The 13,976-nt window shown below is 38.6% G+C and overlaps 1 protein-coding gene across 1 annotated transcript in view; it reads left to right on the forward strand.

Moving 5' to 3' along the window:
* The window catches only part of LAMB4 (laminin subunit beta 4), a 131,886-nt gene that overhangs the window by 91,854 nt on the left and 26,056 nt on the right, over positions 1–13,976 (forward strand). Inside the window, 4 exon segments of the mRNA XM_043967584.1 lie at positions 1,965–2,340; positions 7,856–8,016; positions 11,146–11,348; positions 12,396–12,599. Coding sequence (XP_043823519.1) covers positions 1,965–2,340; positions 7,856–8,016; positions 11,146–11,348; positions 12,396–12,599 — 944 coding nt within the window.

The raw sequence follows: 13,976 nt of genomic DNA on the forward strand, positions 1-13,976 counted from the left end.
CATAGTCTAGTGGCTGGAATGCTGGAATTGGAGTTAGGAACATCACACACCTATAAGATGGGTAACTCCGGGGAAAATTATTTAACCCTCTCACCCTCAGTTTCCTCATCTGTAAAATGAGAGTGATATCTGTAGTATTTATTTTACTAGGTTGTTATGAGGACCAAATAAAATAATGGATATTAAGTACCAATTTAATGAGTGGTGGATTCTACATGAACCCTTTCCCAGCCCCTCTTAATTCTAGTGCCTTCCCTCTATTAATTATTATTTCCCATTTATCCTGTGTATAGCTTGTTTTGTATATACAGTTATCTCTTCCACATCATGGGGCTTAGAAGCATAGCACCCCCAAGATCTGGAAAATTCAAATAAAAATTTTTGACCCTCCCTTCCTACCAGAGAAGAAGTCTGATTTTTTTTCCCCTTTTTCTTTTATGGAGTGTTTACAGTACCTATTGTAAAATTTGGTTTAATATTATACAATACTATACATATATTTCATGCATTTATGAGTTTCTAAACTTTTTCTGTGCCATCTGTTGGCCTTTGCATGTTGTCTATGGCTTCTGCAAAACTCCCCCAAAATTCCTATTTAATTTCTTATGCTGACCCTCAATACATCAAAACTGCAGTGAGGGAAGTTGCAATGTGGAAGGCATAACTAAATTTGGTTTTATGTTGGTTTCCCCCATTAGAGTATAAACTCCTTGAGAGCAGGGACTGTCTTTTGCCTCTTTGGTATCCTCAGTCCTTAGCATAGTGCCTGGTACATAGTAGGTACTTAACAAATATTAATTGACAGAGTCTAACAGGATAGGCTCTTATTCTGATGGTATTGATTTAAAGGCCCAGAGTCAGTAATTCTGCCTGTGGAAATATAGTCCTGAAACAAGAATGCTTTACAATGATTATCCAAGTTAGAGAGAGAAAACTCTTTAACAACAAGGTCCGGGGCAGGATAAATTCCCTGATGTAGTAGGAAAGATCACACTTCCCTATATGACTCCCAGAGCTGTCCAATGGCATTCCTCATGTCCCAAATAAAGGGGCAGAAGTAAATATAAAGGAGTAGCTAGGTAGCACAGTGGATAGAGCACTGGCCCTGGATTCAGGAGGACCTGAGTTTAAATCCAGCCTCAGACACTTAACACTTACTAGCTGTGTGACCCTGGGCAAGTCACTTAACCCCAATTGCCCTACAAAAAAAAAAGAAGAAGAAGTAAATATAAAGAACAGGGTCAACTGTAGGTGTTTATGAGAAATAAGATTAGGTCCACCAGATGCAGCCTTTCACAGAATAGAAGAACTCACCTAGAACCTGGTACTAGTCTCAGTCATCTTAAATAAAATGTCTACATCCATACCTGCATGCACTCTTATGCATACAAGCATGCACATATTTAAAAGTGCTGTATGGCATCAGTCTATTTCTTTTCATGGAAGTAATTTCTATTTGGAACCTAAACAGCCTAACCTATCCGACCAGGGCTGGGACTCTACTAAAACAAGGTACCTTGGTAGGGTTACAGACACAGAGACAAGGTGTGACCTCGGCAGGCCTTAGAACTAGAGCAGCCAAGCAATTTGTTCAAGGTATTCTGGGAGTCACTGATAGCAAAAGACTGACAGAAATCACAGGCTTGACCCTCCTGGCCAATCCTGGCATGTTCCCTTCCTTGAGAACTTGTCAAAGTAATCTAATCTTTTCAAGATCTAAAACATTAGCCAATTTCCACTTATTTTAGTCAGTAGAGAAATGTTGTATACTAATAGCCATGGTACTGTTTAAATTTATTTAAAATATTTATCTGACAATTCTGGACAGGATTCTGACAAGAGGGAAGGCTGAAGGTATAAAGAGGGTGAAGAGGGTGGGCAAGGAATCACTTTATTTTCAGGTTTTTCCCAAGCTAGGAAAAAAGTAACCCTTTCTGCTTCATCTCTCTCCCTCTCCCCTCCAGAATGCAAGTGTAATAAGGAAGGAACACAGGCGCCCATCTGTGACCAGGAAACTGGCTCCTGCCTATGCCGAGCAGGTGTCACGGGCCAATTCTGTGACCGTTGTGCCCGGGGTCATTCCCAGGAATTTCCCACCTGTCTTCGATGTCACCTATGCTTTGATCAATGGGACAATAAGATTTCTTCCCTCTCTGAGGCTGTGCAAGGGTTAATTAGGTTGGCTGCAAGCTTGGAAGATAAAAGAAAGACCCTGCCTGGCTGCAACACAGACTTCAAACGCCTAGAAGATAGCATGTCTGAAATAGAAAGGATTTTGAAACATCCTGTTTTCTCATCTGGGGAATTCTTAAACGTCAAGGATTATCATGACTCTGTTAGGTAAGACTGTGTTCAAATAAGATAACCAGACTCACTATTAACCAGGATTCCTACTGTGCTTTTAATCTGAATGGTTTTAACCAAATTGGGAAATTTACCTATACTGACTTCAGAGAAATGATTGGTTAACAGCCTAAATTACCCAGTTAATCATTATGTTTGCTTGTCTTTTCTCTTCTCCTTTCTTTCCTCTTCTTTTCTTTCGGAGGCAATCAGGGTTAAGTGACTTATCTAGGGTCATGCAACTAGTAAATCTGAGGTCACATTTAAACTCGGGTCCTCCTGACTCCAAGGCTGGTGCTCTATCCACTGAGCAGCCTAACTGCCCTTTCTTTGCTTGCCTCTTTCTTAACCTACTTGACAACAACTTTTTCTCAGGTGCAAACACATTTTAACTAACAATTGAACCTTTTAGAGTCTAACTAGCATTATGAACTTCAGGGAAGCAATAAGAATAATAATAGCAACTCAATCCCATTCAATTCAACAAACTATTATTATTACCTGTGTCATACCAGGCAAAATGTGCTAGACCCCGGTGAAGCACAAACAAAATGAAAATGGACCCTACTCTCAAGGACTTTAAGGGAGAAGAAAGAAGGAGGAGAGGGGGAAGGAAAGGGAGAAAACACACACAGATAAGAAAATATAAAATATACAAAATAAACACAAATAAATTTTAGGGAAGAGTTCTAACGTTTGGGAGCATCTTGTAGAAAGTGGCATTTCTGCTGACCCTTGAAGGGAGCTTGCATTTCTAAGAGGCAGAAGAAAGGAGAAAACACATTGTATGTATGGGAATCAGTCTTTGCAATGGCATGGAGACAAGAGATCCCATCCCTGGCCTTCCTGCTATGTCATTCCACAGTATGTCTGCTAGCTCATATAATATGCCTTTCAAGTCAGCTGCTAAGGCTGCCCTAATCCCTCCAGCTGAAAATCACTGGATCTCAGAATTGACATCAAAAGATGTCTAGTCTAGACCAGAGGTGCCAAACACATAGCCGACAATATTCCCAAGTGTGGCCCAAATCGGATTAAAATGTAGTTCCTACCTGATTTTAATGTTGTTATTGTTGTTGTTCAGTCATTTCAGTCATGTCTGACTCTTCATGACCCCATTTTGGTTTGGGGTTTTTTTGGCAAATACGAATATAGTGATTTGCCTTTTCCTTCTCCAGCTCATTTTACAGATGAGGAAACTGAAGCAAACAGGGTTAAGTGACTTGCTCAGGATCACACAGCTAGGAAGTGTCTGAGGTCAAATTTGAACTCAGGAAGATGAGTCTGCCTGAAGCCAAGCCCAGTACTCTCTCCATTGTGCCACCTCACTGCCCTTATTTTATTATACTGACATGTTAATAAAATTTTAAAAAGAAAGAAATATATAAACATGTGGTTTTCTAAGTTAACATGTAGCCTATAGGGATCTTTATACATGGCATAGTGGCCCTTGTTCCTGTTTGAGTTTGACACCACTGGTCTAAGACTATACCTGGACAGCAATCCCCTCTATAATATCCCTAATAAATGGTATCTGGTCTCCATCTGAAGATCTTGAGGAATGAAAAAATCTATTACCACTCAGAGCAACTGATTCCACTTTGGAATAGCTCTGTAACTTTTTTTTTTCTTTGTCAAGACTAAATTGGCCTCTCTGTAAATTCTCCCCACTGCTCCTTGTTCTTCCCTCTGGGGCCAACCCTACCAAATCTAATCCCTCTCACACAAAACATTCTCAAGTACTTAGGATCATAGTACTTGAAGCTATTAGTAATAATCTAGCCAAACCCCCATGTTTTACTATTAATCAAGTCCATTGTTAAGACTTGTCTTTTCCAAACTAAACATATTCATTATCATTCAACCCATCCTTACATGTTGCAGTCTTGACTTCACTCGCTCTCTTGGTTGTCCTCTTTTAGATATGTACCATTTCCTTCCTATTTTTCCTAAAATATAATGCCCAAAACTAGTCACCATACTCTAACTGCAGATATGATCTGACCCTAGCCAAATACTTCCCTTGTTCAGTACACTGTATTTCTCTTTTTTCCCTTCTTGTTCTCTTCCTTCTTTTTAAAAAACTTCTATCAGGGGGGCAGCTAGGTGGCGCAGTGGATAAGCACTGGCCCTGGATTCAGGAGTACCTGAGTTCAAATCCAGCCTCAGACACTTGACACTTACTAGCTGTGTGACCCTGGGCAAGTCACTTAACCCCCATTGCCCTGCAAAAAAATAAAATTAAAAAAAAAAACTTCTATCAGGGGCAGCTAGGTGGCACAGTGGATAGAGCACCACCGGCCCTGGATTCAGGAGGACCTGAGTTCAAATCCTGCCTCAGACACTTGACACTTACTAGCTCTGTGATCCTGGGCAAGTCACTTAACCCCAATTGCCCTGCAAAAAAAATCCAACAACAACAACAACAACAAAACCAACAAAAAACAAAAACCTTCTATCATATGTGTGTGTGTGTGTATTCTCCCAATTACATGTTAAAACAATTTTTAACTTTTTAAAATTTTTAGTTTCAAGTTCTATCCTTCTTCTCTCCCTGAGAAAGTAAGTGATCGGATATAGGTTATAAATGTACAATCATGTAAAACATTTCCATATTAGCCATTTTACACTGTATCTCTCTTAATGAAGCTTAAAAGCATATTAGGTTTTTGCTTGCTATATCACACTGATAACTCAAATTGAGCTTGCAGTCCACTAAAGGCCTGAGTTCAAATCCAGTCTCAAATACTTACAAGCAACACTGGGTCTTCCATTATTCCTTAGACTGGAAGTTCATGAAATTTTCTCATAGATCTGATACTTACAGGCTTTGCTCTGCTCTTTTTTCTAATCTGAGCATGTTCACTTATCCTTTTTGTTTGTTTGTTTGTTTGTTTTGGGGTTTTTGTGGGGCAATGGGGGCTAAGTGACTTGCCCAGGGTCACACAGCTAGTAAGTATCAAGTGTCTGAGGCCGGATTTGAACTCAGAAACTCCTGAATCCAGGGCCGGTGCTTTATCCACTGCGCCACCTAGCTGCCCCATGTTCATTTATCCTTAACCAACTTCATGGACTTCCAGTCTCAGGGACTTATCATTTTGATGCTAGATTTAGTGCAAATTCCCAGTCGGCTTTGCCCACTGTAGGTAGGAACTCACTAGATTGACCAGCCTCAGCTTTTCTAAATCTAGATTATAGATATGTGCTATCAAGAGATTAAGGGACTTTTAAATCCCTTCACAGTTTGGCCTCATTCTACATTTCTAGCTTTATTCTATATTATTACCCCCCAACCCCATGCTTTATGATGTATCCCAATTGTCCTATTCCTCACACATGTCATTCCATCTTCTGTATCCATCTCTTTGCACTAGTTGTGTCCTATACCTGCAGTGTCTCCCATCCTCATCTCTGTACCTTGGAATCCTTGCCTCCCTTCAAGACTTAAGTGCATCTTCTTCAGGAGGCCTTCCCTGCCTCTACTCCTTATCAACTGGTAGGGCCTGTCCCTCTAAAGTTACCTTATATCTCCTTTCTATGTATCTTGTCTATACGTAGGTAGACATGTTGTCTCGCCCATTAGAAGGTAAGCTCCTTTGATGGCAGAGAATGTTTATTTTCTTTTTTATTCCTATCGCTTAACTCAGTAGTTCACACATAAACAGTGAGCGCTTAATAAATGCTTTTTGATTGATTGGGATATTCAACCATAGACCTCCTTCCAAGTTAACACTGCTCCATAATATCTATTCTTCTGGTTTGGTATCATTTAACTAGTTCCAAATCCACCCAGGTTAACTTTACTTGAACTTAGACGTAAAGACAGCAGGATAAGCTTTGCTATATAATTTGCTGTGATCCAAATAAACCATATCCATGGAGAGTCTGGCAAAATAGATCTACTACCAGAACTCTCCCTCTTCACGTTGATCATACTATCTGGCTAGACCAGTGCTTTTCCTTTATCATATTTCATTCCATATCATACTCATTTTTTTTAAAAAAAAAGGATTATCCATATTAAATTGTAAGTTCCTTAAGGGCAGGACTATGAGTGGTAGGGGGGTTTTCATCTTTATATGCTCAGAACCTAGGAATATGTCCTACACATAGCTTGTACCAAATGAATGTTTGTTGAATTGAACTGAATATAAATAGCAAAGCAATCATTAAGCATGTATTAATCAACTGACATGTGCTATTCATTGTGCCTCTAGGCTAATATAACCACATTCCAATAAAAGTTATTCAATCTTCCTAAACTTTCCAATTTTGCCAAAAATCCACATATTACCAAGGTTATTTGAAATTTAGCATCATAAGGTTTGGAAATATAAAGGAACTTTATGGGCCATTTAATCCAACATTTATATTTTACAGATCAGGAAATAGAGGCCCAGAGAAGTTAACTTGGTTAGGCTCAATCAGAGGCAGGATTCAAACAAGGATTCTCTTATTCCGAGTCCTGTCCTCTTTTCACTCTGCTAAACTGCTTCCCCTTGAAATCTGTCCAACTTGTGTGTCTCAACATATAAGATTAAAGGGTCTTCAATTTCACAGCCAAAACAATGTGTTATTATAGCAAAACATCCTCCTCTCCCAAAAGTTATTAGAAATTGAAGGATGATCCAAACAGATATCCTGTTAAAATGTGAATGTGGACATTTAAAAACATTTTAATGTGTCTGACCTCAGACACATGACACTTACTAGCTGTGTGACCCTGGGCAAGTCACTTAACCCCCAATTGCCTCACCAAAAAACAAAAAATTAAATTAAATTTTTAAAAAATGAGAAAACCGAGGTTCATCTAGGCCAAGTAACTTAGCCCAGGTCAAACAGCTGGTGAGTTTCTAGCACCCAAGTCCTCAGACTATAAATCTAATGCTTCCAATCAAGACATGTTGGATGCATCATTTCAGCAGCCTGAGCTTCAGGTTCCTCATCTATAAAATGATGGCTCCCAAGTTTCCTTCCCACTCTAAATCTATGATCCCTTGTGCCCATCTATTCAGATTCCATAGTAGCCAAGAGGATATATCCATTCACACCAAGTCCCAAAAGTCTGAGTTCAGTCTTAAACTTTCACACAAAGACTTTTACAACATCCGATTTCCTGGAGATACTTTGAGAGACAGACAGATGAGTAGCTAGATTAGACAGATATATTAGATGGATAGACAGACACAGATGATGACAGAGACAACAATGGGACACAGTAGAAAGAGTGCTGGATTGTAATTCTAAGGAAATATCTTTGAATACTACTTGAAAATTATCTGACTGGCATGTGGCTCTATTACTCTGGGTCTCCTGTTCCTTATCAGTACAATGAAAGTGTGGGACTAGAAAATTTCTTGACCCCCTTTCAGCTCTAAATCTTTGATCCTATGAATTGTTTTGTAGCTCCCCTCTCTGAGGTGTCAAATGTGTTGCAATTTTGATGAGGGAATGCATAAAGTAACGTAAAGGATCACTGTTAAAATAAAACAAATGTGATATTCTTCTCTAGAACACAAGTTGACCAGATAGCCCAACAACTGAATGGAGCATATGACTTCCAAGACATGAATGGAACTCTGTTGGCCATTGGGAAAGAAGCAGATGATCTACTTGAAGACCTGCAGAAAAGAGTGCACTTGGCCTCCCATGTCAGCAATTCCAGCATCCAGGGTAAGAACCCAAATGCATTTCAATCATCTGGTGAGCTTCCCAGCTTGGCAGCTGATGAAATACTCATTGCATTCCATCAGTTCCTTATACTCTGCTATTGCCATAGTGCCTAAGCGCTTTAGAAAGCAAAACCACACCCCTTAAAGGTATTATTTGCACATGACTGTTTCAGCTTTTTAAACATTTCTGAGATTCTAGACCATCCTTTCTTTAAATGAAGAACTACAGCAACAATGTGTAACCTACACATACACCAGAGACTAACTAACGTGGTGTCTAATTAGAAAACCCATGAGGGGTCTGGGACAATGAAGAACCCCAGAATTGATGGACCTACTGCAGCTTTGGACAGAGAACAGAAACAGCTCTTAGCCATGTTCTCATCCTTGTAAACCACATTCTCATCCCTTCCTTAACTCTAATAGCTAAGTTCCCATCAACTTCAGATATGAGAGAGTATAAGAATTTGGCAAGATCCCTGTTTTATTGCCAAAATAAAATAAAATTCTCATAAGACACTGAGAAGATTCATTTACTGGTAGAGATTAAGCCCAAGTCTGGATAGTCTGAACCATGACCTGAATTAATAAGGTTTGGAGTAGGGAAGAGAGGACAAAATTGTTGGATTTCTAGCCTCCTAAAACATAGAATTATAATTTATAGCTTATATAAGAATTTAAGTAACTATTAGTAATACTCATAATGGTGCATTAAAAAACAGCATAACATAACAGAAAGAATTTGCCTCAAAGCCAGGAAGACCTGGGTTCAAATCTTCCCTTTGATATATACTGGCTGCATAACTTAGGGCAAGTTGTTTGAATTCTAACTTCCTCGGAAAACCCTCTAAGATCATAAATTGCAGAGAAAGAACTAATCTGCCTTGGTAGAGAGTTTTTCCTCACCTGAGCGTTCCCTCTACAAATCAGAAATCTATTCCTTTTTTTTTAATCAGTGTATATTTAAGGCAATACTTTTGGTTACAAAGTGTTTTTCCCTTTTCATTTATATGATCTCTATTCAAGCCTTACAAAAATCCTGAGTCAGGTAGTACAAATATTATCCTTATTTTATTAAGGACTAGGAAGCAGAGAGAGGCTGTGTCTATCCCAAAATCACACAGATAATAAAGCAACAGAGACAGGGACCCAAACCTTTTGTTTTCTGCCCAAGTTCATTTGGTTTTTCATCAGACCACACTGCCAAGTCTTTGCATTGCTATATTAAAGGTAATGACTTATAATTTTACATATATGAATCATATATGTACACACATATGTTCATAAACATATATGAATATGCACATACATTAAAATCACAATGAACCGAACTATATTGATTTCATCAATATCGTGAACTACAAATGAGGAATTCTTCCCAGCAAGGTAAATTATTATATTCTCAACAACTTATAACTTCAGAGAGTTACATGAGGTCAATGGGCACTTAATTATGATCAAAGGTAGAATTTAAATATAGGTTTTCCTAGGGCCATCTCACTATCCACTATGCTACATTGCCTCTCATTTTATATAATTATTCATTATTCAACACCAAGAGCAATGAGACCCCAAAATTCCTTGGGACTCAAATGTTCCTGGGACCCAAATTAATTTAATTGTAATGCCTGCTACTGTCACAGAAAAAATAACAGGAGCTAGCAAAGGAAGAAATCATGGTCATAGTTACATCTGCAGATAGTAATTCTTCCATTGCCAAGGACAAGGTGGACAGAGGCACAAAAATGGACGTCCTTCTCTTCATTCAGATCTATTTATTTTATAGTTTCTAATGGGTGAGAGGGATAAGAAACCTTTCTCAGAAATTTTTGCCTAGCAGGAAAGAGAGGATGCAAAAATTAAACTATGGTACTTGGCATAGATAAAAAGGATGAACACAGAGATATAAGGAGAAATGTGTATATCCCTCAAGAGTAGTTATTCAACCACTCAATCAACATGCAGTGTATCCATAATATACAACAGCCTTGAATGTATTCAGGGAGCATGAGGGTATAGCCAGAATGTTTCATTCCTCCCATATATTTTCCTATGAGGTCCATCATAGCTCCAGGCAAACTTCCTCTGAATAAGTGGGCAGTCTATAATTCTACAGCCTTAAAAATAAATTCTAAAAAAAATGAAAGAACCAGTGGGGGGGGGGTTGGGTATTTGAAGAAGAAAATAAACAAATCATGGGATTATCGTTTGTAATCAATCAATCAACAAATACTTATTAAGATGTGACACAGGGAAAGAATATTAAACACGGAGTCACCATATCTCACCTCTGTTCATGTTTTACCTCTGATAATTACCACTTTGTGCTGCTGATTAAATATTAAAGTTATTTAACCTCACTGGAACTCAGTTTTCTCATCTGTAAAATGAAAGGTTTGGACCAAATGACCTCTTAAGATCTCTTCTAGCTCGGAACCTATAGGATAGTGCCCCATGATACAAAAGCAAAAGTGAAAGCTTCCCTGCCCTCAAAGGGCTTCCAGTGTAGGAATGGATGGTTGTGATGTATAAAAAGTTCGAGAGACATGGTTTCTGACTAATTGATTGTTTTATTAAGTATGCCAGTGGATAATTAATAAAAGGAGGGTAATAATAAAGAGTGGCACTCTTGAATGCCAAAGTCCCCATAGAACCCATTCGATGCTTATATGCCCTTGGAAGAGTAGATGTTCCCAGTGGCAATGAACTCTGATTGGTTAACAATGAACGAAAAGAATGAATATTATAATGAGGCAGACCCGTTCTAATGAGGACTCCTAGCCTTGGCAGTCTAGACAAAGGACAGGCTTCCCCACTTGGGTGGAGTCTGAATAAGATTGAGGAGAAAATTAATCCAATCTCATTATCAGCAGTGTCTTTCAGATGCTGACTTGACCCAATAGAGAATGAGAAGATAAGAAGGGAAAATTAGCCCTGGATCTCCCCAGTAATTTGTTATTTAATAATCATTTCTCTCATGGTGAGGAAGAAACAACGCACCAATGTACATGCAAAATAGACTCAAGATAATTTGAGAAGAAGGCACCGGCTACTGGGAGGGATCAAGATGGCCGATAAAGAACATGCTGTGCTCTCACATAACCTTTTTCTACAATTTACATTGATACAGATGCCTCAAAGATCAAGAAATATAATCAAATGTCATTATCTGCGGAACAGAAAATTAATGAAACAACATTTATCATAAAACATTCTGAAAATACCAGGAATGATTTACTTACTATGATAGATGGACTAACCTCAAAAGCAGACTTCTCACTGGAAAAACTAAAACAGATTCAGATTCCAGATATCCAAAAATTGAATGAAAAGGTAAACAGAAAATTGTCTTGTGATTTCTACTTCATTATCTCTTTGGTTTTTCTTCTCTCACATGTTCTTCTTCTTAAAAGCCTCTCTAGCTGGATGGAGTGGCACATGTCTGTCATCTCTACTGCTATGGAGACTAAGGCTGGTGGTCCGCTGGAGTTCTGGAGTTCTGAGCTGCAGGGGGCTAAGCCCACTTGAGGTCCACCCCAAGTCCACACCAATATGGTTATTCTCTCCTTCACTCCCCAGGAGCGTGGGAACAGCAGGCTGCCCAAAGGAGAGACTAGCCAGGCCAAGTTAGAAATGGACCCACTTGAAATTCCTGTGCCAGTCACTAATGGGATCAGGTCCTCCAATGTAGCCACTGCACTTTCAGCCCAGGCTAGAGCAACCCCCCCCCCCAGTCTCTAAAAAAAGAGGGGAGAGGGCTTTCCTCAAGCAACACTTTAAAAATCCAAATGATATAGTACCTATTAACCTCTTGGTGTACTATTGTTTCTAGCAATCTTTTTTTTTTTTTTGGTGGGGCAATGAGAGTTAAGTGACTTGCCCAGGGTCACACAGCTAGTAAGTGTCAAGTGTCTGAGGCTAGATTTGAACTCAGGTCCTCCTGAATCCAGGGCTGGTGCTTTATCCACTGTGCCACCCAGCTGTCCCCCTACTATTGTTTCTAAAACATTTTGGATTTTTTTCATTGCTTGCACTAAAAAATTTAATCAAGTAATTTAGTAACCTTCAAAATTTTAACTATATCTTACTCTAGTTAATTTTTTTGTTGTTGTTTTTACAGGTCAACTTGAAAAATAAAATACATTAATTGATGTAATGCTCTTAAAAATATGATTATAAAAAAATAAAGCTTCTTTGGTGCAATAAAATTTGGAACATCAGGCCATGTACTGTGATTGCTTTTAGGCAAATATTAACAATTCCTGTACTCATTCATAATTTCATTAAATGGAATTTTTAATATGCCCTCTTTCAGCATCAGATTTCTGACCTTTTACTGTTCAAACAAGGAGCTTCCTGACAATGAAATTCTCTTTTTAGGTATGTGGAATACCAGGTAACTTGCCATGTGTTCTTTCACCCTGTGGGGGAGCTCTGTGTAAAGATGCCGGTGGACACAGTATTTGTGGAGGTCCAAGCTGTAATGGTTCTCTAGACCTCTCAGGAGATGCCATCAAGAGAGCTAAGGAAACCGAGTCTATGGTTAATAATCTGACCAACCAGCTACAAGTATCAGAGAATCAGGTAATTAAATGTCATGTCATTCCATCTTGCTTCATGAGTAAAATGATAATGTGACATTATTCAGAGAAAAAAATAGGTAAATGAAAATGAAGCCTTGTAACTTTTGTTATGCAAAAACTGAATTTATCAAAGTTTAAAAAAGAATTGACTCTGGCTTCATGCAATTTGCCTTCCAAAGGAATATGGTTACCTGTACACATAGATTATCTAATGCCCTGAAGTAAACTTCTCTTTTTTTTTCCCCCTTCAGGGCAGTGAGGGTTAAGTGACTTGCCCAGGGTCACACAGCTAGTAAGTGTCAAGTGTCCAAGGCTGGATTTTAAGTCAGGTCCTCCTGAATCCAGGGCCAGTGCTTTATCCACTATGCCACCTAGCTGCCCAGTAAACGTCTCTAAATTGAGAAAAGGCAAGGCTGATTTTGAAGTGGGTATTCTCAAGAGTAAAAGATTAAACTTTTGATTTACTACCCAAAAGAAGTGCACATACTTCCCTTTCAGCCACTGTACCTGTGTCATGTATTCTTTCAGTCAGGCAACCTATGGAAATTTACAAGAATCCTACCCCACTCCCCCACCCCCAAGGGTACATGACTCTAGGTCTCTCTAAGCAAAAAATAATCTTCCAGGAATTCAAGTGTTTATTAGAAACATTATGAAACATATTAATTTTAAAATGTTAAAAGGAATTTTGAATGAAAGCATCAACTTTTAGACCTTTAGGCCATACTTTTTAACTTTAAATATGATCAAATTATTTAACCTTTAAACCAGTTCAGTTCAGTCAGTATTTATTAAGTAGATGCATTGTATGTGGCATTGCACTAGACTGGAGAATTGGGAGATTAGATAAACTTACATCCCCTTGACCTTCTAGAGTTTACAATCTATTACACGGATATGACAAATGCATGCACATGTACACAAACTGTAACATCAAGGACTTATTACAATTTAAGAAATAAATTATAAAATAACGCATGATAAAATATAAGAAAGATGTAAACCAAGTGCTCTGTGGGCTCCAAAGCACAGAGGTTTCATATAGATGGCATTTGTCCTAGGTTTTTGAGGTGGTGCCTGTATTTAATGTATTCCTCACTCCATGTATCTGAATTCTATACATTCTTCAAGTTCCAGCCAAGATTTTACCTCTCTGAAACCTTCTCAGGCACTCCAGACCAAAGAGATCTCTTTCCTCTGAAATACTGTGCCATTCATTTCACTTGTATAGCTGACCTTATTCTTGGTTTTCACTCTCTGAACTGTAAACTGCTGGATAGCAAACTCCACCTTTAGTCACTTAGTACTTACATCTTACATCACATTCTTGGTTTTCTTTGTATGCTTTGCTCTTTCCCCACCTAGAATTTAAGCAACT

Source organism: Dromiciops gliroides, chromosome 5, assembly GCF_019393635.1.
Source record: "Dromiciops gliroides isolate mDroGli1 chromosome 5, mDroGli1.pri, whole genome shotgun sequence".
NCBI classification, from domain to species: Eukaryota; Metazoa; Chordata; class Mammalia; order Microbiotheria; family Microbiotheriidae; genus Dromiciops; species Dromiciops gliroides.